The 26,212-nt window shown below is 36.7% G+C and overlaps 1 protein-coding gene across 8 annotated transcripts in view; it reads left to right on the top strand.

Moving 5' to 3' along the window:
• The window catches only part of Akap13 (A-kinase anchoring protein 13), a 236,686-nt gene that overhangs the window by 18,188 nt on the left and 192,286 nt on the right, over positions 1 to 26,212 (top strand). For all 8 annotated transcript variants that reach the window (XM_010621018.1, XM_010621021.1, XM_010621019.1 and 5 more), the window contains exons 2-3: positions 12,616 to 12,763; positions 24,902 to 25,198. In XM_010621018.1, the coding sequence (XP_010619320.1) occupies positions 12,616 to 12,763; positions 24,902 to 25,198 (445 nt within the window). The remainder of the gene's footprint in view (positions 1 to 12,615; positions 12,764 to 24,901; positions 25,199 to 26,212) is intronic.

The following is a 26,212-nucleotide window of genomic DNA, read 5'->3' on the forward strand; positions in this document are numbered from 1 at the left end:
TTATATTATATAGTCTTAGAACTTTTAAGAAGTTTGTTTTTGTTTTTGTACCAAGGGTCGAACCTGGGACTTTGTGCTTATGAAGCAGGCAGTGGAATCACTGTGCTAAATCCCTGGCAAGAAAATTTTTTTTAAAGAAACTTCTCATTAAAGGGAACAAGCATTAAATGATTTACAAACTTCTAGTAATTTGATTCCTCTTTCATCTCAAGTCTTAGAGTTCTGCCTGGTTTTGGAAAAAGTCTAAAACTACAGTATTCCTGAGTTCAGCAGGCTTGTTGAGCGCCATCTGCTGGATTTGTCTTAGTGAACCAAGAAAATGGTACAGTACCTAAAAATCTTTTTGCCTGTATCTCAGTGTTGGAAAATTGTGAAGCTGGAGGACAATATGAATTTCAGCTACTTTTGGTAGTATTTAAAATGTAGTTAGGTGTTAGCATGGAGAAGAGGGATGCTTTTGGCTGGAATGTACACATACATTCTTAAAAGGAAAGAAGTTTTGTTATAGGGATTTCATTGGCCGATATCTTTATCTGGCAAAATTAGCTTGGTTGAAATAAAAAATTACTTTAAATGTCAAATAAAATTGTTTAATATTTTCCAACAGTGAAATCAGTCTGCACCTGGAATGCAGTTGATAAGTTTAGTTGATTTCTATTATATATTACTTCACATTTTTCTTTTGATTTTTTTGAGACAGGTCTTGCTTTGTAGTTCAGGCTGGCGCTGAACTCACTATGTAACCCAGCCTAGCCTTGAACTTGTGGGTGATCCTCCTGTCTCTGTCTCCTGAATGCTGAGATTACAGGTGTGCACCATCATGCCCAGCTTGCTTTAGGTACCTTGAAGCATCTTTTAAGGAAATCTGGAAAAAAGGGTGTTTTTGTCAGCGTGGAGTGGGTTTTCTCCCAAGGGATGTGGAGTGTATTAGAGTATTTATCACCAAAATATAGGTAAAGCCCAAAGGTTAAATTCACAAGTATGATTTTATTATGTTCTCTTCTTGTCTGTGGTTCTTTTGAGTCTTAGTTATGTTTAAAGTACCCTGGTACTGAGTTTTGTGTGTACTCAGAGCATCAGATTCCTGACTTCTAAAATTTCTCATCCAGTCATCTTTAGATGCATGGGAGAGAAACAGATTGTCTCCAGAGAGAGTACTTTTAAGGATCCTTTCATTCAGCCAGCATTTATTAAACACTTAAATCAACCAGACATGATTTTAGGCACTGATCTAGTGTTGAATAAAGTAGATGTCCCTGCTCTCATGAAGCTTACATAGTAGTTGGGGGAATTCAGATAAATACATAAATATATACTCTTAAAATGTTATATATACATACATTATATACCATAAAATATATGTTCATGAGTAAGTTTATCTGCCAGATGGTAAAAATGTAATGGGAAAAAGGAAGTAGAAAAATAATAGAGGACAAACAGAGTTCCTACTTTATTTAGGATAACTGAGGAAGACCCTCATTGGTAGGGTGACATTTGAAGAATAACCAATATTAGTGTTATTTTAAAAGTGTTCATACTTACGTTATTTGATCTTCATCAACCTTATATAGAGGTAATGGGTCAGATATTATCAGTCCTTCCATGACTTCCCTTGGTCTTATCTAATATAAGGCAGTATCCTTGGCATTCCTTTCTGTTCTGGCCTCTCGTGTTTCCTGTGGTCAAGCCATGGCTCATTAAACCTTGAGTGTGCTGTGCTTGTTCACTTCTGTGCCTTTTCATGTCTTTTTACCTCCTCTGAGTAGATTTATCCTTTGTTTGCTTAGCCAGTACCTTATTTTCCATTTTTTACTCTAACACTTTTGAAATGCTTCTATTTGTAGCACTTAGGTCACTGTATATGTATGTTTGCATGAGTTTCTTCTGGTTGATTTTACTCTTTTCTTTTAGACCATAATTGAAATGCTTCTGTTGGCAGACTTCTTAGGTTACTGTATCTGTACATATGTTTGCATGCGTTTCTGGAGGTGGTGTCATCATCTTGGTAATAATGGTTTGGGCTGGTGTGTGAATGTCTGCAAAATGCAAAAGATTTTGTTTGTTGTTTTGGTTTGTGCTTCCTTCTGGGAAGAGGCTCCATAGTTTTCATTACATGATCAAAGTAATACAATACTTTAAATGTTTGGGCTGGGGGCTGGAGCTCACTGGTAGAGTATTTGCTCCCCTAAACTGGGATGGATCCATAGTACTGTCCCTCCCTCAATGAAAAGTTTACTACTAGTTTAGGGTTTGCAAACTGTACCCTGAAAGCCAGTGACACACTACCTGTTTTTAGAAGTAAGGTTTCTTTGCAATACAGGTATGCCTATTCGTTGTGTATTGGCTGTGGCTGCTTTTGGGCTACAAAGAGCAGAATCAACTAATTGCAAAAGTGGCCATAGTGAGGAACCAGAGCAATTTGGTTTTGTCTTACTTCCAGTGATCAAATATTTACCATCTGAATCTTTACAGAAAAAAGCTTACTCATCTGATCTGTATTAGCCATTCTCATCTTTTTTTGTGTTCTGGGTATGTGCAGAATGAGACTGTACATTTTAGTGAGTCCCTGGTCCTTAAGATTACAAGGGAAACATGGTGCTGTATGACACACACAGCTATTTATCCCCTTCCTTAGATCCAGGAACCACAATGAAGACAGAACAAAGTGCCTAACTTCTAACTTTCACTGTACTCCAGGACAGAGGACTTACAACATTCTTCTAGTGGATCAGTTTGGATTTCACCAAAGCCCACTGACAGATGGTGGTCTTGTGACTGAGAGTGCAAGCTTCTGGGAACAGGTGCTGTTAGCCTGCTTCCTTCAGAACTTCCCAGATGTAGCAGCAAGTGGGAATAGTATGTCATGGCAGCAGTATGTCCCTCCCCACCATTAGACTTCAAGTACTCCCTGATACAGATGGTCATCTGCTGTAGGAAAAGCTAAGACTTGCTCAGGAGGAAAGGGCAGCAGTGTAGGCATAGGCCTCTGGGAATAGCATATTTTGTAACTATCTCAAAGGATGGAGGGTGAAGCCCCTCCTTCATTTGTATGCAGCATTTTGCTTTGTCCAGTTAGTATCTTGTTATCTTTACAGATGGATTTCAGCAAGTTGTATGCAAGCATTTCAAGCAGGAGTGAGCTGGGAGGAGTAGAGATTGAACCTTTCTTTTCCTCAGGAAATTGATGTAGCTGTTTTAGGTGCTACTACCTGAGACCCTCTGAGGTGGAGGGGGTGGTTCTGTTACTGCCTCTATTTAGGCTGTCGTGGGTTATATGGACACTCTTGATGGCTTCATAAGTGATCTTCCTCTCTGTGTAGTTTTGTTACTATAGGCAGTTGCCCACAGAGGAACCATAAAAATAATTCTTTAAAATGTGATTCACATTATATCATTCTTTTTTCTTTTTAAAAAAATCCATCTATGATTTAGTATCATGTTTAAGAAAAAAATCCACATTGCATTTTCACCTCCCATCAGTATGATTTGCTGGCTCCTTTGGACAGGCCTTCTTTGTTGTTCTTTGAACATGCTGAATTTTCACTTGCCATGTTCCCTTGTCCTTGAACACTTTTTCTTCTCTTAACTTTTTATTCAGGTTTCAGCTCAAATGCGACTTCTTAAAGGAGCCTTTGTTTACTACCCTATGTGAAAAATATCCTCTCACCCCTACTTCAGATAGAATTTAGCTCACCCTTTTCAGTGTCCTCTTTCTTCTAATTTCCCTCTAAGGTGACATTTTATGATTTGATTTGTTTTACCTGCTAAAAGAGAAACTCCTTGAGAGCAGGAGCTCTCTCTTCTATTTCTTAGTTCTTAACAGTGTCTGACATGTTTGGAGATCAATAAGTGAATCGGTTCGTTTTATTGACAGACCAAATTGAGTTTTGAGTATTTATCAGTTGTTCATTTACTAAATAACTGATATTGATCTTATTCTGGAGCCTGTGTTTTTAATACTTTCACTGATTTACTACTGTTTTCTGAGTAGTTGCTTTTAAGAAATAGTGGATACTGAATAATGTTGAAGATTTCTGTGTTTGTGGAGGAGTATATTCTCTCACTCTGTAATGGCGTTGTTTAGAAAAACTAAGATATTTAGGACCAAAGAAGCTACTTTGAGAGATAATTAGAGAACAAACAGCCCCAGGATGAATGAAACTATGCCTCACAAATAGCCCCCACCCCTGCAAAACAAAAACAAAACAAAACAAACAAAACCGCACCAACAGAATTGCATGGCTCTGCTCAGTGACTTGGTGTTTTGTTCCCATAGGCCTTCTCTTTTCCAGCCTCAGGACATTGTCATTTTACAGTTGTATTGGTGTTAGTTTAGAGGCTTGTGTGCATCAAAATTTGCTTTTCACTTTGCTAGAGCAGTCCAGTATATTAGGCAGCTCAGATGAAACTTGTGTCCTGTAGTTAATTTTGTGGTAGTCTGTTTTAGAATTCCAGTGAAAGGAAAACCAAGGAGTAGCACTCTGGGGTGCTCACAAAGTTAGAAATACAAGGAGATTGGTGTTTCTTTGGAGTTTGCTAGTTATATGGCATTTTATAAACTCAATTTATCCAGTGTTTTAAGCCTCTCAGCACTGGTAGCTGTTTTCAGATTGGATTCTCACACATTATTATTGTCTATTCATTGAGATACTTATTGCATACTTTGAAGTTAGGCAAGTCAGAATTTGTATTTATTCTTTTGACCTCTTCCAGTAACGTGCTTAAGATGACTGGGAATTCTCCCTGTTTTTGCTCAGGCTGTTTGAAGTGCTCCTCTGATTCCTACAGACCCTGCTCTTCCGGAAATGTATCTTATACAGAGGTAGCTTAGTTCACCAACACTTTTGTTTGTGAATAGTTTGGTTTGCAAATAGAAACATTTGGGAAAATTTTGTTTTGGTTTAAGGACTCTGAATCAGGTCATGAACACAACTGTGGCCATCTTTTTTACATGAACATGAATGTGACCTTTTCCCCCAGAATCGTGGAACAAATTAAATTCGCCAGCCAAGGTACCACTGTATTACAGCTGTGGTTTAATGTGTCTTCTCTCCAAAGAGACTGAGCTCCAAGTGAGCAAGCCTGTCTGCTCTTACAGCCTCGTTGTCTGCCATTGTGCCTCATCTAAGCACTGTTTAGCATTTAAGTGAAGGAAGGAAACGATAAGCCAGATGTCATATTCTTAAGTTTATCATTTTGTTTCATTAAAAAAATGAAATAATCTTGTTTCATACCAACAAACGTTCATTGAGCACTTGCTATATGTTTTAGATCCTTCAGCGAGATATTAAGGATACACAAAAGAACTAGGTACAATCTATTCCCTGGCTGCACTGTAATGGCATCTTTCACAGTGTTTGTGCTGGCTTAAAATCATCTCCCTTGAGTTCTGAGCAGCCCAGGCATAGGCTTTTCTCTAGAGAAACTTTGCAGGTCACTTCCTTTAAGGCACAGGATAGACCTCCATCTGTAAACCCAGAGAAGCTGGTGTATGTGCTAATATGGCATTTATCACTTGCCATTTGTCTGTATGCATGTCTGTGATTGTTCCTGAAGAGCAGGGCGTAGGTAGTACTTACCTTGGTAAATTTAGTATTGTATTTTATTGATAACAGACTCAATCCAGTAAAGGACTGTATGCTTCTTTAGACTGAATGGATGAATGACCCAGCGTTGCAGTAATGTAATCAGAACAGAAGGGAAGGAAATGAGCACATTAGTGTTGGGCCATTAAATCAGCTTCTACTAATTAACTTATCTACTGGATGGACTGAAGTAAAAATTCATAATAGCAGTAAAAATATTAAGGGATGAAGTAAAATACTTTAAAGGAAATTTTAGAGAACAAAATAAAGCATTTTAAAGCTTAGCTACATATCACCATTAATGTTTTATATAATGTTCATATTTCAAAAATTATACTAATGGCTAGCATATATATGCAATAACTCATTTCAAAATAATTTTTAGTTAATGCAGACTAGTTTCCTAATTGGTACAAGTTAATAATTACTTCTTGCCTGGATTACTTATATCAAGTTCTTGTTACCAAAGATATTACACAGTGATTAAAAGGAAATCTAAACTATTTTAGTCGGTAGAGAATTGGCTATATCATGAGTCTTGGAAATGATATTTGTATTTAGCAAATTAATGTTTAAAGAGTCAAAATTGGAAATAGGTATTTTAAGGTTTTAGCTGCAGAGAACTCAGTTTTAGTTCCACACACATTTACAGAGAGGAGTAATCTTTCTAGGTGGCAGTTGAGTTTAGGTTTTTCTTAAATCCATGGGACCTGTCTCTGGGTTTGAGGCTCTAGGAGAGACAGATGAATGTTATGTTACGAAAAGGCATAAACAAGGCTAGAGAAAAATCAAACAGTTCCTAAAGTTGCTGCTTTTATGTCCTTAGATCTTTCTCTTCTATTTCCTATACTGAAGATTGTTTAAAAATCATTTCTTTTAATTCTGTGAGTGTTTTATATCCTTTCCTCTTTTGGCTTCATTATCTTTAATTTTTCTGATTTCTCTTCATGACCTGTCCTATCCTTGGCTTGCTCTGTTGCTTCTTGGCCTCCCTTGCAGGGGCATATGCTTTAGTTCATGGGACTTTCTTACCATGGAAAACTCATATATAGTGTGAAGGCTTTAGTTTTTAGTTTATAGATTGAGTCTCAGATCTGCCTTGCCAGCCCAGACCTTTCCTGACATACTATCTGACAACCTGCCTCGTGGATATATACTGTAATATCTATAGTTATCCATCCTGTTGGGGGTACATATGAAATTTAAGATGTAAAGCTCATCATTTTCTCCGCAAATCTTTTTCACAAATCCCTGTTTTTTCTTAAGATATACCTTTTTTTCTATTAATGTTGCCTCAAGTTTATTGTCTTCTGTCATTTTTCATACACATTCAGTCAGTTACCATATTTCATCAAATAATTTTTTAATAGAATGCCTGTCTCACCCATGCTCCATTGTCCTGGTACCATAAAAGTTACAGGTGGTTTTGTTTCCTCACACTGTGCTTCTATAATATTTTCCACGAAGTGTCCTTTATTCTCTTTTTCCTTCTTAAGATGCTGCTGTGAGAAAACTCTTCCTAGAATACTTGAGTATATCACATACCTTCCCCCTTGCCCCCCATATACGTGGATACCATGCAAAATTGTGCCCTTTTTTTTCTTTTACTAATGCAAGTATGAATCTTTTGGCCTGCTGTTTGTATTCCGCCTAATCTCTGACATCTTTACTCAGTTGAGAAAGTTGATAAAGCTAGCTAGGCTTTCTGTGAAGTGCCTTTAAGTTCTTTTTGTCCTGTAGCTTCAGTAGGTGATAAGAAAGACTGGGGCCAGAGATTTAGCTCAGTGGCACCGTTCTTGCCTCACAAGCGCAGGATCCTGAGTTCACTCCCTGGTACCTCCAAAAACAAACAAACAAAAAACAAAAAACTGGTATAGTGGGCAGAGGCCATGTAGAAACATAACTCTTAGACTTCTGTCACACATTTTTGGGTCCAAGCAACTCTTGTTGCCTGGATTTAGGTTTACCCTGTGGATAGGCACACCTCCTACTTACCCTTCCTTTACTATGACCTCCAGATGGTTGTCTCCCTTGTTCTCAGCACCCTCTTCCTTTGACTGCTAATATGCCTTTTGTTGTTTACTACTTGGTATTTAACATGTGTTTCTTTTATTGATAATTTTTTATACACATCTCTTTTCCTTTGACCCAACTGTCTTCTGAGCTTAAATTGAGGGTCAGGATAGTGGAAAGAATACAGACTTCAGAATTCTACTTGGATTTGAACCTCAGATGGACCCTTTCCAGCTTTGCTCTTAGGCAAAATGTTAAAATTTTTCTGAGTTACACTTTTATCATCTCTGAAGTTGGAATATACATACATTGCAGTATTTTCAAAGCACCTGGTTCAACCTCTAACTTGCAGCAGGCATTCAGAAAAATGACAATAGTACGTCAGGGTGGATTCCTTCCTTTATCCTATTACCAAACTCTTCTATTATTTACTATTTATGTAATAGTAGTTTAGTGATAAAAATATCTGCTGTTGTATTATTTTTTGTATATCAAGTAAGGGACATGTGTCAAGGTAAGGACTCCATTCTGTCATTGTGGAATCGAGTGTCAAGGGAACTTTACAGTTTGTTGTTAATGGCAGGCCCCTGTGTACCTACTGATGGAGCTTCCACATCGTAGTCCTTATTTCTTTAAAAAGCTGTTTGAATTTTTCAGTTTTTTTTTCTTAGTTTCATGTGTATACAACTTTTTATTTAGGAATAATTTCAGAAGTATTAAAAGTCTTTTAAAATAGTTATATAAAATTTTCCTAAAAGTAATGTGAAAAAATGCCCACGGATACTATACGTGGGATGACACCAGTTGTTAACATTTTATTCCACTTGCTTTTATCATTTGTACTCTACCTGTATACCTGTAGACACCATTTCCCCCCCTTAACTGTCAGTAAGTTATATGCATTCTGCTTCTTTATTCTTAAAATGCTCTGCTTTTCCTGCAAATAAGAATATTCCCTTAAAATCACAGTTGTGTTGGACAGTGCTTTTACTTAGTATCTTTAGCTATCTTTAATCTGGACCATGCCACCACTATCCTTTATGGCACTAGCTATTTTGAGGAATACAGTCTTTTTTTTTTTTTTGTAGTGGAGCATTTCTCTTGGTCTGTTATTCTTTGTGATTAGATTAAGGTTTTGCTCTCCTAGTCAGACTACTACATATATAACATTTTGTCCTTCTTAGAGTATCACATCTGTAGGCACATGATGTTCATTTGTGTTTATTAGGATGTTTGATTACTTAGTCAAGGTATTGACAGATTTCGTCACTGAATAAATACAATTTTTTTCTCTCTTGCTACTAATAAGCATTGTGTGGGGAAACATTTCAAAACAATGTAAATATTCTTATACCTGTTCAGGATTTCCCCCTAGAGTGAATGAAGCATTCACTGATAATTTTTGCCAGAATCAGTCTTTGCCATTATAGTCACAAAATGATAAATTTAATACTCTAACCATCCCTTAACATTTATCAACCAGCTCTTGCTATTCTGTTTTTGAAGTTACTCCTTCTGTTTTTTTATCTGCATTATTTATCTGTATGGACTCATGACTCCCTATTTTTATAAAATTCTTTCTAATTCATTACTCTTCTTAATTCTTTGGTCTTCAAATGAGTCCCATATTTGTCTAGACTAGAGGAAGCCACTTCTGTCTAGCATTTGTATTCTTGAGAGTGCCCCCCCTCCCTTTTTAAATTAAACACTTCCTTATTCGCTACTAAAATGATATGCTTCGGGCTCAGCTGTACATACCCAGACTCTGGCCTGGAATTAGCCATGTCTCTGAGGTACCTTGATTTCTTTTAGTAGACAACAGCATTATTAGTCACTAAGGTCTGTGTTTTTGGGATACTGGTTTTTGAGCCTTCAGTGAAATTGAACACTAGCTGCCATGCATTTCCAAGGGATAAATCTTTGCATTTTAGCCTTTGGAAAAGCTATCATTAGCTGTCAGGCTTTAGTTATTTTAGGAAATGAGTAGAACAAATGATACTAATTTCTTGTGCTGTTCTAAAGCCCGGGCCTCAACGTATTTATATTTTGGAGATGAATTGTAGCTACAAAATAATGTCTACTATAGAATTGTCATTTTCATTAGTTTTTGCATCATGTACCAGCAAAACTAACTGTAACACCCTGCAAAAATTGTCAGATTCAATGAGACATTTCTCATTAATGAAGAATCGTGGAAAATATTTTGTAAGAATAGCACTGTTTCTTGAGATTACTGGAAAAGTGGAGTCATACATGCATTCTTTTCCTGGGGTTGTATCCGGCTAAAATTATAGTTGAGAGTGTTTTGCAAACTGCTAATAAGTTCATTTGTTGTAGTTGGTAACATGACACGCTTGTTAACTTTGTAGCCAAATTGATTTATCTGTTTTGTGGGCTCTTCCTTTCCTTGAATAGCAGAACAGTTTACCAGAGTATCCTTCAAGGAGGGTAGAATTAAAGCAAACACCTTAATGAAAATTCTTAGTAAGATTTGTTTTTAGTTTTTATCTATTCCTTTTGCTTAATTTTTCAAGGCCATCTCAAGATTAACACTTGGTGCCTGGTACTATTTCAATAAAATAGGAATCGTGTGGCTGAAATACAGTTATTTGTTCTCATTGACTGTATCAGAGAGTGCAGACTCTGCTCTTTGAAGGAGAACAGGTGCTTTAATCCAAGTGCCTTTCGAATTTAAAGTTTAAGTGGCCTTGATGAGAATAAAGCATTCTTGTTTCATACTGGTTAATGTAGACATAAGATTGTGTGACTTAACATTAAAAAAAATTATTAAATGTATGAAAGCAATTTAAAACTTTCATCTTGGAAGTAGAAAAGTGAAAAGCACTGATAAAAGGGTTTCAACTGCCTGTGTTAGCTGTGTCCTCTGCCCTCACTAAATGGAAGTCTCCAGACCTCATTCATGTGGTCACAGAGAGTCCCCAAGTAAAATGTTGAATTTCATGTGGAGAGCAGATGCTTGATCTCACAAAAAGGAGTATTCTTAGAATTCTAGATTGAAATAAAAATGAAAAAATTCAATTAAAAATTTAATGAAATGAAAGGGCATGACTGGGTTCCAATAAAAGTTTATGGACCTTGAAATTTGAATTTTACATAATTTTCACATTAAAGATATTTTTAAAAAAACTTTCTTAGCTTGAGTCCTACAAAACATGTGGGAGGCTGACTATAGACCTAAGAATCAGTTTCCGTTCTGTGCAGAAAAGGATAACTTTTTAAAACTTTCATTTGCATTATTTTTTCAGAAAATAATGCTACAGCAATACCTTTTGAAACTGACTTTTCTTATATTTGTGTTAGCCGTTTTAACTCATTACAGTATTCCACAAGTTACTAAACATTTTATCAGTATAAGCTTTTCAAAACTGTTTCCAAGAGAGGGTCTTGTACCTGAGACAGAAGTAGTGACTGAAGTTTTCCATAATTTTGTTTTATTGATGTGGTATTCCTTTTGTTAGGGTGCTTCAAGGCAAAATACATTACAGTTTGTTTGCATTATGGTTCTGACTTCTTACACAGTGTAGATTTGAGCACCTGCCACACAGAGTGCTATGCAAAGCACTGGAGTAAAACAAGAGACATTCAGGGCTCTAGTTACACTTTGAACTCTGATTGCAGAATTAATTGATCTACTGAAGCATTTCTGTTAATAGGCTTGATTCTTTTCAGTGTTTAGTAAAAAACTGCCTTTGCTTCATTACACTCCTAGGCTTAAAAGGTGTGGCCACAGGGTGGCATAGTTCTCTCACACACTTTATTGTTGCTAAATTAGATAGAAAAAAATGTTACAAGTAATGAGACTTCTTTCCTCCTAATTTTGATGTTAAAATGGCCAAGCTTTATTTTTTTCCATTGTTCATCATTAAAAGTTTAATAACATTAAATCTCAGTGTCTTAAACATTTATGTTTTAAATCATTTGTCAGTTTATGGTTACAGTTAATTTTATAGTGCTTACAAATAGAAAAATAATAATTAGAACTATTTTATACAATATATGTAACACTGGCTTCAATAAAGAATGTATAAAAATGGCTAGAGGAATATTTGTAACTAAAGGACAAAGATGTTTTCTAAATAATTACAAAGGCACGGGCAATATTACTGGTATATTTTTGTTTGATTACAGAGCCTTAATGGAGCAATCAGTAAAGAAGAGCTAATACATCACATGGCTACAGGACACACATTATTTTTTTAAAGTGATCTTTCATCCTAATAGATTCAGATGAGAGCTGAATTTGTTAAGGACTTTTTATATATTACCTGTAAGAAGAGATTTGTCTTTAGGAAGTCAAGGAAAGTGAAGTCTAATGGATCTAAAGGAAGTCTTTAAGTTGTACACTATTTAAAGCCAAAGCTTATGCCCTTTTATTCTTTCCATACAAGTCACTAGTGGGCCCCATCCTTGTTGGGAGTAGACTGATTATAGTGTTTAATGGGATGTACAATTTAAGAGAATTTTTGCCCCAAATGGAACAAGTTAAGGAGCATTCTGACAGTGAGGATGTAATTAACTAATTTACTTCCTCCATCTTCTCTATACAATGTTTTTAAAAAATCCCCCCACCCCCACCTGCTCATTAAGTAAGTACATTGTTACCATGTTACTTTACTTGTTTTAGGTAATCATTGTCGCTAAAATAGTAAACTGAGCCAGGCATGGTGGCATAGTCCTGTTCCCATTACTTAGGAGACTGAGGCAGAAGTATTACTGCGAGTTCAAGGCTAGCCTAGCCTGGGCCACATAGTGAGTTTAAGGCCAACCTGAACTACACAGGAAGACCATGTCTCAAAACAAACAAACAAATAAACAAGTTGAAAGGGAACAGAGATCTTAGCATCTAAAAGTACTCAATCAACATTTATATTTACATAAACATACTAGAACCAGGTACATTAGATGTTTTTTTTCTTAAAAATGATATTTTATAGAGATAAGCTTCTCTAAGAGGAACCTTACTGATGCAAACTTGCTGTATCTTTTCTTTTCCTAGGGTGATTGTGTTCTTACTGTACTGCTTGCTGAAGAGGACAAAGTGGAAGATGATGTGGTTTTTTACTTAGTATTTTCAGGCTCCACCCTTCATCATTGTGCAAGTACTCGGAAAGTCAGTTCTGACACACTGGAAACCATTGCTCCTGGTGAGTGCTTGAATAGGATCTTTTCTGGCCTTTTACTATTCTTGAACATTTTACTTGTTCATTAGTGTAGTGAGAGAGAGTAAAGCAGGGTGATATGACTTGTCAGATCTTTAAATGCCTATTTTATCTTTGTTTCACAAAAGCCTGACCCTAACTAGAAATAAGTGAAATAAAGCAATGTTATAAATTAAAAGGTAAAAGTCAGGATCAGCAAAAGTAGTAATTTCTAGAATGTTGAGACTGGGGAAAACTAAAACATGAGCAGATATATAAATTCTCACATGGTTGCTTTAATCAGATTGCCTATTTTGAATTGGATGGTGGCAAAACCAAAAGTGAAAACACTGTGGGGCAGGGGATTTAGCTCAGTGGTGCAGCTAGCTGCCTGCGTTACAAGCCCAAGGTCCAGAGTTTGATCCCTGATACCAAAAACCACCACTACCACCAACAAAACACTATTTGTAAAACACTCCTCATACCTTGACTACAGAATCTTTCAGAAAGCCAAATTTGCCCCAGATTTAACATTAGTTTATTATGGAATAAAAGCTTATTCACTATTTATTGCTTTTATAATTAAAAACTAAATATTTTGAAATTCTCACAGAACCATCAGAACATTGCTACTTCTAACAAAATGGATGATAAAGTGCAATGCTTCTCTTTGCCTATTCTAGCATCCAAAAGTGTATTGATTTGTGTTTGGAGAATAGCTTCTTTTCTCATTTGACCTTGCTTTACAATTAACTTTTGACCAGTTTTTATCAGAATTCAGGACCACACACTTGTGTAGAGAAACTAAAAAAAATGTTGACAGTGCAATTATTTCCCTTTAGAGAATAAAATGGATATAATTGAATAATCAAAAATTTTTAGGGGTTCCAGGGTGTTGATTTTGTTTAGGTGATATAAAATTATTAATTTATGAAGTATTGAATATGAAGGTGGTCTTGCTGATATTTGATCAGTTTTTTGTTTCTGTGCCATTTCATATAAATTAACTTTATGTCTTACACCTATTAAATTCTGAAAATTGTTTATGACAATTGAAAGTTTTATTTGTCCTCTTTGGGAAAAAATGATTTTGAAGAATATAGGATTTAAAGATTCTAGAAGGTCCTTAGGAATATTTCCTCCATATTTTAATGCTAGCAAATACAAGAAGACAGTCAGGATAGATACTGATTTCCTTTGCAAAGAGTATTAGGTACCCTTCTTTGTAATTTAAAGCTGCAGTCGTCTTGTGATTGGTGTCATATTGGAAAGGCTTAAGTGGAACTTACAACCTGCTGTCTTGCAGGTACCACTCAGTATCACCATTATTAAACATGTATTATGTGTTGGTGATGGGAAGACAACTCCTCAACTAGTGGAAGCAGTTAGTCTTTGGCTGGACTCAAAGAAAAGGAATGGACATAATTTTTATAAATGTATGCTTTCCTGCATTAGACCAAATTAGAAAGGATTAAAGCACATGTGTGCGTGTGTAAGAGAGAAGGAAACTATGTTGAGAATATGACTGTGGGTCCTGTCTATGATACTCAGTCTAATCCCAGAGACAGGTAGAGACAGGTGTTCCTAGATGCTGTTTACACCTTCACTGGCAGAACTCTTAAATTAAGAAGGGTGGCAGGCAGGGTACTCTCTGGAATTGTAAACCCACTGTGCTTACATGACAGCCTGGAGCTCTGAAGTTTATATCATATCCAGTATACACAGCTTCCAGCCTACCATTGTGAATTCCAGTGTGCGTTTCTTCCTTTGGCTTTGGGTCTCTTTGTATGTCTGAGTACTCCCATTGCCAGCCATCTCATCTGTGCTTATTGATTTCAAGTACTGTTGCCTGCCAATTCAAGCCAGTCAGAATGGATATTGTATTCTGCTCTCTTCCTCTGTTTTTGTCTGAATCCTCAAAAGTTATTCCTGACCCTTTTGCTTGGGGTTATTTCATTTTCTCTTCTCTTTCAAAGATTTTCTCTATAATCACTTTTCCTCTTACCCACCTCTCATATTCTTGGCTCATGCTTATGGGCCCAACAATTCTCCCACCTCCACCAACTGGCCTGAATGTTCTGTTGATGTAAGGTGCCTAATGACAACAGAGCTCACAAAAAGATACTAGAGTTCCTGAAAGACTTTCATACCTGTGGAAGGCCAGTGAAAGTCAAGGCAGACTTCAGCATGTGAGATGGGTGCATTTTGGGGGTTAATTTAGGTTAGTTTTGAGTTTCTTGTTTACATCATGAGGCCTTTTTTTCTAAAGCTAGGCTTATGCTGCCTTATATCTGCATTTATGGACTTCTTAGACTTGTGTCTTCCTTTTCTGTCCTTAATTAAATATCACTTTCTGTGAGGCCTTTCCTGTCCACTTGTGACCCATTTCTGTCCACAAGAAATACTCAACTGCATCCTCTCAGCATCCCTTCCTTGCTTTGTCTTTCTCCATTGTACTTACCAACCTGTAACACATGTACTTTATTTATCTTATTTTCTTCCTTCTCCTACTATAGCATTAGCTTTGTGAAGGCAAGAATTTTGATTTATTTACTGGTGTATGCTAAGAAGGCTTCTTTTAGGAATTTGTACCACACAGAGGAACAGTGTTTCCATTGTTTTGAAATTTACCCTTTTTCTCATAAGCTGATTTAATAGAAAGTTGCTTGTGCATGTGTATACCCTCCTTTTTTTCTTCTTCCTTCTACTTTCTATCCTTTTTTTTTTTGAGTACCAGGGATCAAACTTGGGACCTTGAGTTTGTGAGGAAGGTGGCGGCACCACTGAGCTAAATCTAAATCCCCTGGCCCAATTCCCCTTCCTTTACTTCTTTATTTGAGATATGCAAAAGGAGTCTTTGGCTCCTTGAAATCATAGCTTGAAGCAGGAAAGGACTCTCTGTCCTCCCAGTGGTACTTTTGATACTTTCTGTGCATCAGTTGGCAGTATGGATATCCTCTGGGTTTCTGTTTGCTGGGAGTGGTGTCTGATTAATCAGGATTCTTCATGAAAAGTCTGTACTGTGCTTTGTGCATCCCAGTTAGTGTAGAGATGTACACAGTTTTTGTTTTTGGCAGCAGCAGCCGCCACTTCTGCTAGGGATGTCTTTGTATCTTTTCTGCTTACATAGGAACTGTCCTTTGATTCCTGGTCATTTGGGCTGACTCAGAAAAAAAAAAGGACTTTGTGCTTTTTTCTTACTTATAATGTGCTTCATCTGGATTGCTGGCTCTGATTTTTCTTTGCGTTCTCTGTCAGTGTTTCTATAACTGTTTGTTTGCTTGCTTACTTGCTTGTTTGTGACACGGTCTCACTAGTTCAGGCTGGGCTTGAATTTGTGATCCTCCTGCCTCAGCCTCCCTGAATACTGATATTGCAAGTGTATACCAGCATTCCCAGCAAGTTTTTTTTAAAGCCATAGTCACATGACTGACTGATCTTCAAAAGACATCTACTTCTTAACATTAGTCTATAATCTTTAACAGATAAATATTTTCTGCAAATATGTTTGAAAAAAGAGACATTTCTAAATTGTCTCAAATCTTTAACCTCAGATACTGAAATTACAGTCATCTCCCATTTTCTTTTCTTTGCATGTTTTCTAATAAGAGCTTTATATGGGGAGGGGATTATAAAGAAGTTGTAAAAGTTTCTTACAGTAAAAGTTTCTTTTCTTGCCTGCCTGCCACTGAAGGCATAGATATGATCTGATTCCCCCCTTTAAAAAGTATGTTAGAAACTGTATTTTATCTGCCTTAGAATTGTTTGAGTGCATTATAGCGAGCATTTACTTGTATAATATCCAGTAATTTTAGTATTTTGAAGACTGAAAAGAATGTCTTCTCTTGAAAATTAACTTCTAACACGAGATAAGTACAAGCTTTAGAATAAAGTATTAGATTCAAAATACCTATGAGATGGCTGGTTCAAGTATATAATTTGCTGTGAAACATAGCTTGAAATGGAAATGGATTTCTAATAATGAAATATTACCTTTATAATAAATAAAATAACCTATTACTGCCACCTCATGGAAACCCAATTTAAATAATTAATTTTAATATCCAGTGATTTTCTTCTAGAGGTGAAGCTGAGGTTCTCCTTTCTTTCTAATACCTATAAAGGATTGGTAAACAGTGTAAAGAAATCTGAGTATCCTTGGAAGATAATTCTTGGTGGAAACATGCGCTGTTTTGTTGCCTTAGTTTTATTAATGAAACAATTTAGATAAGCAAACAATGATTTCAGAATGAAAAGTGGAACAGGATGTTTAGTGGATTTTGTACACTTTTATGAAACGCTTTGATGTAGAATCTTTCATAAAATGATTTTTTTTTAAGCATGTCTATTTACTTTTAGAATTCACAGCAAAAGTTCTTGTTTGACAGAAAAACTACAAACCTTCATTTACCTAAACTTAGACTCAACACTTAAGTATTTTTCTTTTTTTCTCACTTACAAGGAATGGTACTATATAAAGTAGATTCATCATAAAGAGAAAAGTACATTTACCACTGTTGAGAAGTCCTTTGGGATTTAATGAAAAAAATTGTAGCCCAGGCCTCAACAGGTAGTCCTAGAATTTTGGCACAGTGCATCTTTCACAAGACTTTTGTGAACCAAGACTCTTTCTAACAGAGGTCCAAAGACTATCAAATTGAATAACATATGTGAAAAGAAGGTACTTGATTTTTTTTTTTTGTACCAGGGATTGAACTCAGGTCCTTGTGCTTGCAAGGCAGGCCATTGAACCGCTGAGCTAAATCCCTGGCCCTAAGAAGGTACTTGATTTTAAGTAACCCGATTGGAGAAATTTTTCCCCACCCCACTATCTGAACAGTTAGGTTTTTTTGTTGTTGTTGTTTTGGTACTGGGAATCGAACTTGGGTCCTAGCACTTGCGAGGCAGGCGCCAGAACCACTAAGCTAAATACCCGGCCCAGTCAGGTATTTTTTTTACTGAAAATCTTATAACAGTTACCCTATTCTGAAGTACTTCTGTAACAAGGCTATATAGATAGCTGAGTTTATATTTTAAAACCTGAAATAACTATCAGTTCTAGTTGATGCATATAGTGGTTGTACTGGAAAAATAACTAGTTGAAGAGACAAACATCAGTTGTCTCCTGTCTAGTTGTCCTCTGTTACAAAGAAATGACCTACCTCATTACCTTGGGAAATGGTGAACACAGCACTGGAATCCTAGGACATGCCTAAAAACAGGAGTGATCCACAGGGTAGCATAAATTGTATCTTGGTGGTTAAAAAAAAAGTCTTACTGTTTACATGTAAAGCACAGATAAGCACATACAATTGATGGTACCAAAATATCACGAGGTGTAGGGGTTTAATAGAGAAAAATGTGTCTAAAAGGTTTCCTTGGAGAAGTGAGGGAAAAGGTGAACACTGCCTTAGAGTTATAGGCTGGAATAGAGACAATTAAGTTTTTAGTTTTAATTAGACCATTCTTCAGAAGGCAAATGGTAAGATTTCCTCCTGTGTTTGCTCTGATTACTTCTCTCTGCTCAAGTACTTCTGTACATGTGGAGATATATTTTTGTTCATTTGTTCTGAGACGGGGTCTCACTATGTAGTTCAGGCTGGCCTTGAACCTCTACTATGTGGCCCAGGTTGACTTTGAACTCTCGGAGATCCTCCAGCCTAAGCCTCCTGAGTGCTGGGATTACAAGCATGCACCACCATGCCTGGCTTGAGATGTTTTATGAACGCACCAGATTCACACATCCTCTAGTAGAGCATCAAAAGCTAGCAGTCATACATATCTCCACACATAATCCTGTTTCTTAATAGATTGTGGGTCTGAGACAGAAACTTCCTTTAGCCCTGTTACAATCTCTGTAAAAGACAGAAAGACACCAAATTTTTAAATACTTTGGTGCCAAATGATAGTAAAGACGTGACTTTTGTATATTCTAGCACTGACTACTAATGTGTAGTTTGTCTTAGAAGATGACATCAGTGTGAGATGCAGCCTGGCTGGCCAGCAAGCACTTTTAGGGTTCCTTTCTGGATAGCTGATGAAAAACAAAGTTCCTGTTGTTTGATTCTCAAAAGAGAAGGCCTGGATGGGATGTGTTCCACTTTTAGTTTAACAGGAAATGAAGTAATTCTTGGGTCACGCCAAAGCAGTTTTGTTTATCTGCAGCAGTATTTTGTTTCCATGGGTGCAGATGCTTCATAGAGTGATAAGGAGCCTGCAGGAAAGCTTTCCCAACCTCACAAATACACATACACTCTGACCTCTGAGTTTAGGGAAGGTGTGGATTAGATGATTCATTAATACTTAAATTGTTGTTTCTCACCTAGCTGCTTCTCTTGTTTATCCTTGCCTTCTCCTTCTATTTTTTCAGCTGTTCACTGCCAAAGGCTGCATTTGCCTCAGAAGCTTTGTTGACCTTGGTGGCCAGGGAAGCTCTTTGTAAACTTTTAGAGCTTTTTCCCTTGAGTTACCTGAACCAACAGCATTTTAGTAACTAATAGTAACCACCAGTTTTGGGTGCCTGTTTTATGCCAGTTCTTTGTGCATGACCATCTCTGATTGATTTTATTTTTTTAAACAATCCATAGATAAATGATATTTACATTTTATGTGTAAAGAAATGGACTTCACAGTTGAGTGATTTTTCTCAGGATAACTAAATCTATCTGCAGTGGGCTTTGGGGTTCAAACCTCATATTTTCTGACTACAGCTAGGGGCCAGCATTATTCAGGACCCTTTATAGTTTAGTCACCTGGGGACACATTTACCCTACCTCATAATATATTTTATATTTGATTATAAATGAATTGGACCTGCTGGATAAATTCAGAAAGCAGTTTCACAGATGCAATTAAAATTTGGGCTACATTTCTTCAAAAATTTCTTTCTCTTCCTCTTTCTATATTCTCTGTGATACCTTCAGAAGGGCAGTAAAATTTTCCAAACTTCCCTTGTAAAGAAAAAGATGGTGATTTTCAGATTTTCTTCTCTTGTTACGATGAAATTGAGAGGAAAAACACCGTGGAACTAGGTGAAAATTTTGCTACTCTTCTACTGTGGTTATTGTTTTTCTGCAAAAAGATATATTTATATAGTAACTTGAATATGATTTATCATCCTATGTCTTTGTAGTGTAGCTGTAGACATTAATGTTCTGCATCCATTATGTACACAGTCAAGACTCATGGCCCCTGCAAGTAGTCCTTGTCTCTAGGGCTAATTTACAGTAGTAAGAAGTTTTATGTGTGCACATGCAGTGATACAGTTTTATTACTCTTAAGTTATACAGTCTTTAATAAAAAAAAACTGTGGATGTCTTTTTCCCCTACTTGCTTTATCTGAAAGGTTATAGGGATTAAAAACTAATCTTGAGAGCCATTTGAGCCTAATAGAAAACACTGGTATAAGACAGTAGCCCTTCCAGCCTTGTATGGTTGAATTCCAGATAGTAGGGTCTAGAGGTGAGGTACTTTGGTCTTTATCAGTAATAACTCTTCCAGTTTACTCTTTGATGAAGATTTATCCAAGAAACCCTCAGTTTTACACTTAAGTTTCAATCTCTCTTCTTTTCATTTGAAAAACAAGAGTGTAATCTTACCAAATAAATTCCAGATTTATGGCACAGTTTACTTTACAATGATTCAGTTTCACCTCCAAATTGTGAGTTCATGTCTGAAGGGAAAAGATGGAGTAACAATTGGATGACTTTCCTTAGATATCTGTTTCATGGCCTTTCACAGTCTGATGTTCTTCTTCCTTCATATAGAGTTTCATTTTTCTTTATGCACAGATAGATGACCCACACGCTGTTCGTATTTCTTTTATTGTTTTCTCTTGGTGGCAGTGGAGATTGAATTCAGGGAGTGCTAAGGTACAACCCTAGTGCTACATCATTCCTATATATTTTGTTTTTGTTTGTTGTTTTGTTTTAAATTTTGAAACAAGGGCTCACTAAGCTTCCCAGTTGGCCTCCATGCAGCTCATGATCCTTCTGCCTGAGCTTCTAGCGTAGCTGAAATTACAGATGTGTGCTATCACACCTAGGCTCACATATATACTCTTCCACCTGCTTGTATCAAATGCTTGTGCCAGTGCAGCAGAAAAAGATAAATATACTTGTGCTGTCCAGCAACATTCCCCGCAGTCACCTTCTGTTTTTCACCGCCTTGTTTGCCTGTACTCTCTCACCCCCAAGTCTAGTCATTTTATTTTATTTTATTTTATTTTATTTTATTTTATTTTATTTTATTTTATTTTATTTTATTTTATTTTATTTTATTTTATTTTATTTATTTTATTTTATTTTATTTATTTTTTTGTTTTTTGTGACAGGGTCTCACCATGTAGTTGAGACTGACCTGAAACTCACTATGTAGCACAGGCTGGTCTCGAACTCGCAGCGATCCTCCTGCCTCAGCCTTCCAAGTGTTGGGATTATAGGTGTGCACCACCATGCGCGGCAAGTCTAGTCATTTTAGCTGTTCCACATAAATTCTTAAGTATGTGCTTCTTCATTTGTAACTGGATCAGTGCCATTACTTCACTGTGGTTTTCACTGTGCTTCATGAAGAGATGATTTTATGGCCTAAATAAATTAATGATGTTCACTTTTGTGTACTTTAACTCCTTTTCTGATTCAAGTCTTCTGGTTATTCCTTTTTGCATAGGTTTGGAGAGGAAGATTGGTAAGTCCTCTGTTTCAGAGGACTGTCAAGAATTTATTAATTTGTTTAATTCTAGTAAATAAAACAGTGCTACAACTATTGGTTCAATTCATGAGCCACATTTTTTTCTTTACTTTTTTGACTGAAATACATTAGGTCCTCCCCCACTTTGGAAATGAAGTGAGGCTACATGTCATTTGGGGTGATGGTACTAAAGAATGGGGAATGGGGCTTGCAAATTTTAGCTCTTTACTTACAAGGCTATGGGATTGTTTAGATTTGACAGTATTAGAAGTTGTCTTTTGTCTCAGGCCACACAGCTAATAAGTAAGAAAATCGGTTTGAAACCAGATCTTTTCTATCAATCAATAGATGTAGCCTAGATAATACCTTCCTGAAAATATTTTTCATAGTAATGGTTCTATTCCTTGAGCTTACGCTCTGCTTCACATTTTTATGTTTTTAGTGGTGTTTCCTTTTCCTGAAAGCATTTCCTAATCTTTTCTCCCTCTCTGCTTTTTGCCTGACAGGACCCATTGGCTTTTACAGGCAGGGAAGCCTTAGCACTTAATAGACTGCTCCTTTGTGCTATAATGATAAGAATGAGGTCCACTGAAGCAGCAGAGGTGATCTGTTGGCCATAGCCAGAGTTTGAATGTGTATTTATTCCTTTCTCACTGGTCTTTCATGATACTCTTATTTTTCCTAGTTTAAGTCCTCTTAAATATCCATAAGTATTGTATGTGGAGTGGACACTAGAAGTGAAACTCGGATTCAGATTTCAAGTTCTACATGTCAGAGCTTTATAACCTTGGGCAAGTTACTTAATGTTTTCTGCGCCTCATACTTTTCATCCAGCAAATGAGGATGACATTACCTGCTGGTTATTACAAGAAGTATATGAATGGGTGCTGAGGAAAGCGCTGAGAATAGTATATGGCACATAGGAAGTATATAGAAGTGCCTGCTAAATAATAAAAAAGAAAAGACAAAAAGGATAATATATTTATGTTCTCAAGACTGCAGAGAAGAATCCCTGCAGTTTAGAGGGCTTAAGGTTGGGGTACCCATCAAAGGCTGTTTTTAGCTGCTTCCTCCTTTGTGAAAACTTCCTGATTTTTCTTACCTATGAATTGCAGTATTCCTGACACCCCCGTCTGTATGTGTTCCTTACAAAGCTTACTCCATTTAGACTACAGCTTGTTTTAGTCTCTCTAAGGGCTGTAATGCACAGAAGGTTGAGAGTCTTTCCTTACTCATCTTTACCTTCTAATTGTGATGTCTGAACTTGGTGGAAGTTCTGCTGCTTGTTGTTGAGCACAGTTGAATCAGATGTTACAGGAACATTTAAAAAGAAACACTTTCTACAAGAAAAATACCCAAACCTGTTCTCTGAGTCATTTGACTGGTTTCTGTTGATAATGATGTCTTTCTAATAATTGGACTGGCTTCCCTTTAAAGAAAGATTGAGTCTAATTTAATTTCATAAGTTAAATGTAAAAATTCGACTGGGCTGGGTTTTACTTCAGTGGTTCCACTGCCTGCCTCACAAGCGCAAGGGCCTGAGTTCAATCCTCGGAACAAAAAACAAAGTAAAAAATCCAAACATTATGTTGCATGGACATACCAATCAAGCAAAAGAAGCTTCAGCATTCAATATTCTTCATAGAATTCACCTTTGGGAGGCAGTGAGAATATTTGAGAGACAGTTACATGTTTGTGTGAAGACTGATCTTGGTGATTCATAAACCTGTTGTTCTTGCTTACCAGTCACTTTGGCCTGTCATTCCAGCTGTTAGACTCCTTTCAGACAAGGATTTAGCTGTTACCCTCCCTCCTCTGTTTATAGCAGTGTGACATGAATCCCCTGCAGCATGATGTGTAATAGTCTGTCCTTTGGCATCAGCTTTGGTTTTAAATAATGGATTTTAAGCTGTGTAACTTTACACAAGTAATTTTATTTCTTAAAGTCTCAAGACTTACCTATAAAGTTAATACAATATATACCTCATAAAATTGTTATATAGAGAATATGATTTGTCAGATGCCTTGTATGGAGTAGGTACTTGCTTAGTAAATACTTACTGACAACCTAGAATCGTGAGAGATTTCTTTTGTAACAAGGGTGAAGGATTGAAGGAGGACCCTGGGACAAAGGTACATTGACAAGTCAGTTTAGTCTTCTAGTTGGACACATGGAAAAAACATTTTCTCTTTCAAGGGTATCAGAACTTTGTTCTACCTGAGTCTGATACCACTTCTGGCCTATGTCTAGAGGATGTAGGAAATGCAGACTTACAGACCATATAGACAAATAGCATGTTCCCTCTGCATTGCTGTACTGCCAAAAAGCAGTCTGTACATGTGTTGGATACACAGGTGCCAATGAGTGAATCAGGCAGAGCATGAAGTAGTATAACTCCAAAAACAAACACACTAATTCATTTTTCTTTTTTCTTGTAAAAAAGGTATTTTATGGGGAAGAATAGTGATAGTCGGAGGGACATGGTTCTGGCTAGTTGAGATCAGTATTTGAAAGCTGAGAAAAAGTGTATTTTTGTTGAATACATTCTTCACATTGCAGATATTTAATTCTGAAAAGCTAGACATCTAGAAGAAAATCTTACTCCCAAGAATACTTTACCCACAGAAAGATGATGTTGTGAGATCTTCCTTATTTGATTCAAGCTGAGGTCTTTGGCGAGGCATGTAGGTTGCTGCCTAAAGTCACAGATCATGAGGTACCTTCTGGTCTGTACAATGGGTACCGTAGTCTTATTTTTCTTGAACTGGACTTCTAGCCACAACGTCACATCCATGTGTGAAACACATGGTTTCATGATTTCATTTTTTGCTTTATTAGTTTTTGAAAAAGAAAACAACAAAGTGCATAACAATTATTATTTATTTTTTAGGCCTTGGATTGCTTAATAATAGTAAAGTTAAAATCACCTAGGTTTGCATTTTTCAGAGTGCTTCATCTCTTGATGAATATAGTATCATAGTGATAATAAGACAAGTGTTGGGGAATCTGTGGAATTCCTCCTACATCTCTCATGTGAGAGATAGTTTTCCCTATTGCCTTTTCAGGTCTAATTCAGTTCAATAAGTATTAGACTTCCCATTTTACGCTAGGCCTTATGGGATCCTGGAGCTTTCATTTTTAAATTTGGTAACATTGAACAATAGTGCAGCAGAAATTGGCGTTGATAGCCTATTCTCTGCCAAATGTTGTGTCACAGACCTGGTGAAAAGTGAGAAACAGTTTACTTGTTGTTTGTATGGGAATGAATTCACCATTGTAAGTAACAGTTTTTAAAAACTGCCAACAGTTTAAAGACATTTAGAAAAATGCTTTCAGAACTCAGCGGAAGGAAGAATTGAGAAATTTTGTGTGTCTTAAAAAGCCAAGAGGACTCACCATTGTCCTTTCATCAGGGAACTTTAATGTCATTTTTTTGTGGTCTGTTCTTCCTTTAGGTCATGACTGCTGTGAGACAGTGAAGGTGCAGCTCTGTGCTTCCAAGGAGGGCCTTCCTGCATTTGTGGTGGCTGAGGAAGACTTCCGTTTTGTGCAGGATGAGGCATATGATGCAGCTCAGTTCCTGGCAACCAGTGCTGGAAACCAACAAGCTCTGAACTTCACTCGTTTCCTTGACCATTCAGGACCACCATCTAAGGATGTGAATTCCCTTGATGAGAAGGTTTCACTGGCTTTCAGACACCTGAAGCTGCCAGCAGAGTGGAATGTTTTGGGGACAGATCAGACTTTGCATGGTGAGAATTTATATAACTCACAAAAAACTTTTATTTGGAACACCTGTGTTTCTGTATAGGGTTGTTTTTATATGATGATGCTATATTTATGACTTCCACAGTGATTGAATAAATCGTAGGTTTACTCTAGTAATGTGGCCTTGTAGGCATCTGTTCCACTGAGCTGTTAAGTTGTTTTTCCACAGAAATGACTGAAATACCCACATAGAAAGTGGCATTTCTTTCTATGAGTCTGGATTTCAGACTTGTTCTCACACGAGGAGAGTAACCTCTTCATGTTTAGTTATCAAAGACAGGATTTTTATTAATATGTTCTGAAATTGTCTAGAGCTTCTTTGGTGTTAGAGGAAAGTAACAGTTGGAGAGTGCATCAGGGAAACATGAGCGCAAAATAAGCTTTGAGAAACCCCATAATTCTTTAACCAGGGTGGTTTCACTCTTACTGATTTTCTCTACTAGCCCTCCATATAAGAAGAGTTTTTTAAATAAAAGAAACACTGAGGTAATAAGTACCTACTTATGTATTCTTAGTCAGACGGGCTTTCCCACATCATTATTTTTGTTGTAAATGACATCTACTAGATGTCAGGATTACATACACTGTATATTTTTAAATAAAAGATACACCTGGCATGCATAAACAACACATTTCTTTCCCAAGTACACATCCATTTGAAAAATTTAGGAATCTCACAAATACAGATGAAAATGTTGGCTTTAATACTGATGAAAATTAGGTTGGAAGTTTGAGCTTATAGGTCCTGTCACAAGGATTTGCTTATACTTTCTACTTCATCTCTGTAAGACTGGATAGTCATGTAACTGATCTAGAGTCCACACAGCTATGATTATTATGTTATGTAGGGCAAGCTGACTAGCAGTCCCCTTTTCTACAAATGAGCAGCTCCTGAAGAAGACCCAAAGGAAACAGCCAGGGCATGCTCAGTTCCTCCTCTCTTACATAGCAGTGTTGAGTCATTCTCAAATTCATGGTGTCCCGTAGTATGAGAGGCA

This window comes from Fukomys damarensis, unplaced genomic scaffold (genome assembly GCF_012274545.1).
Source record: "Fukomys damarensis isolate Sample0158 unplaced genomic scaffold, DMR_v1.0_HiC HiC_scaffold_7, whole genome shotgun sequence".
NCBI lineage: Eukaryota > Metazoa > Chordata > Mammalia > Rodentia > Bathyergidae > Fukomys > Fukomys damarensis.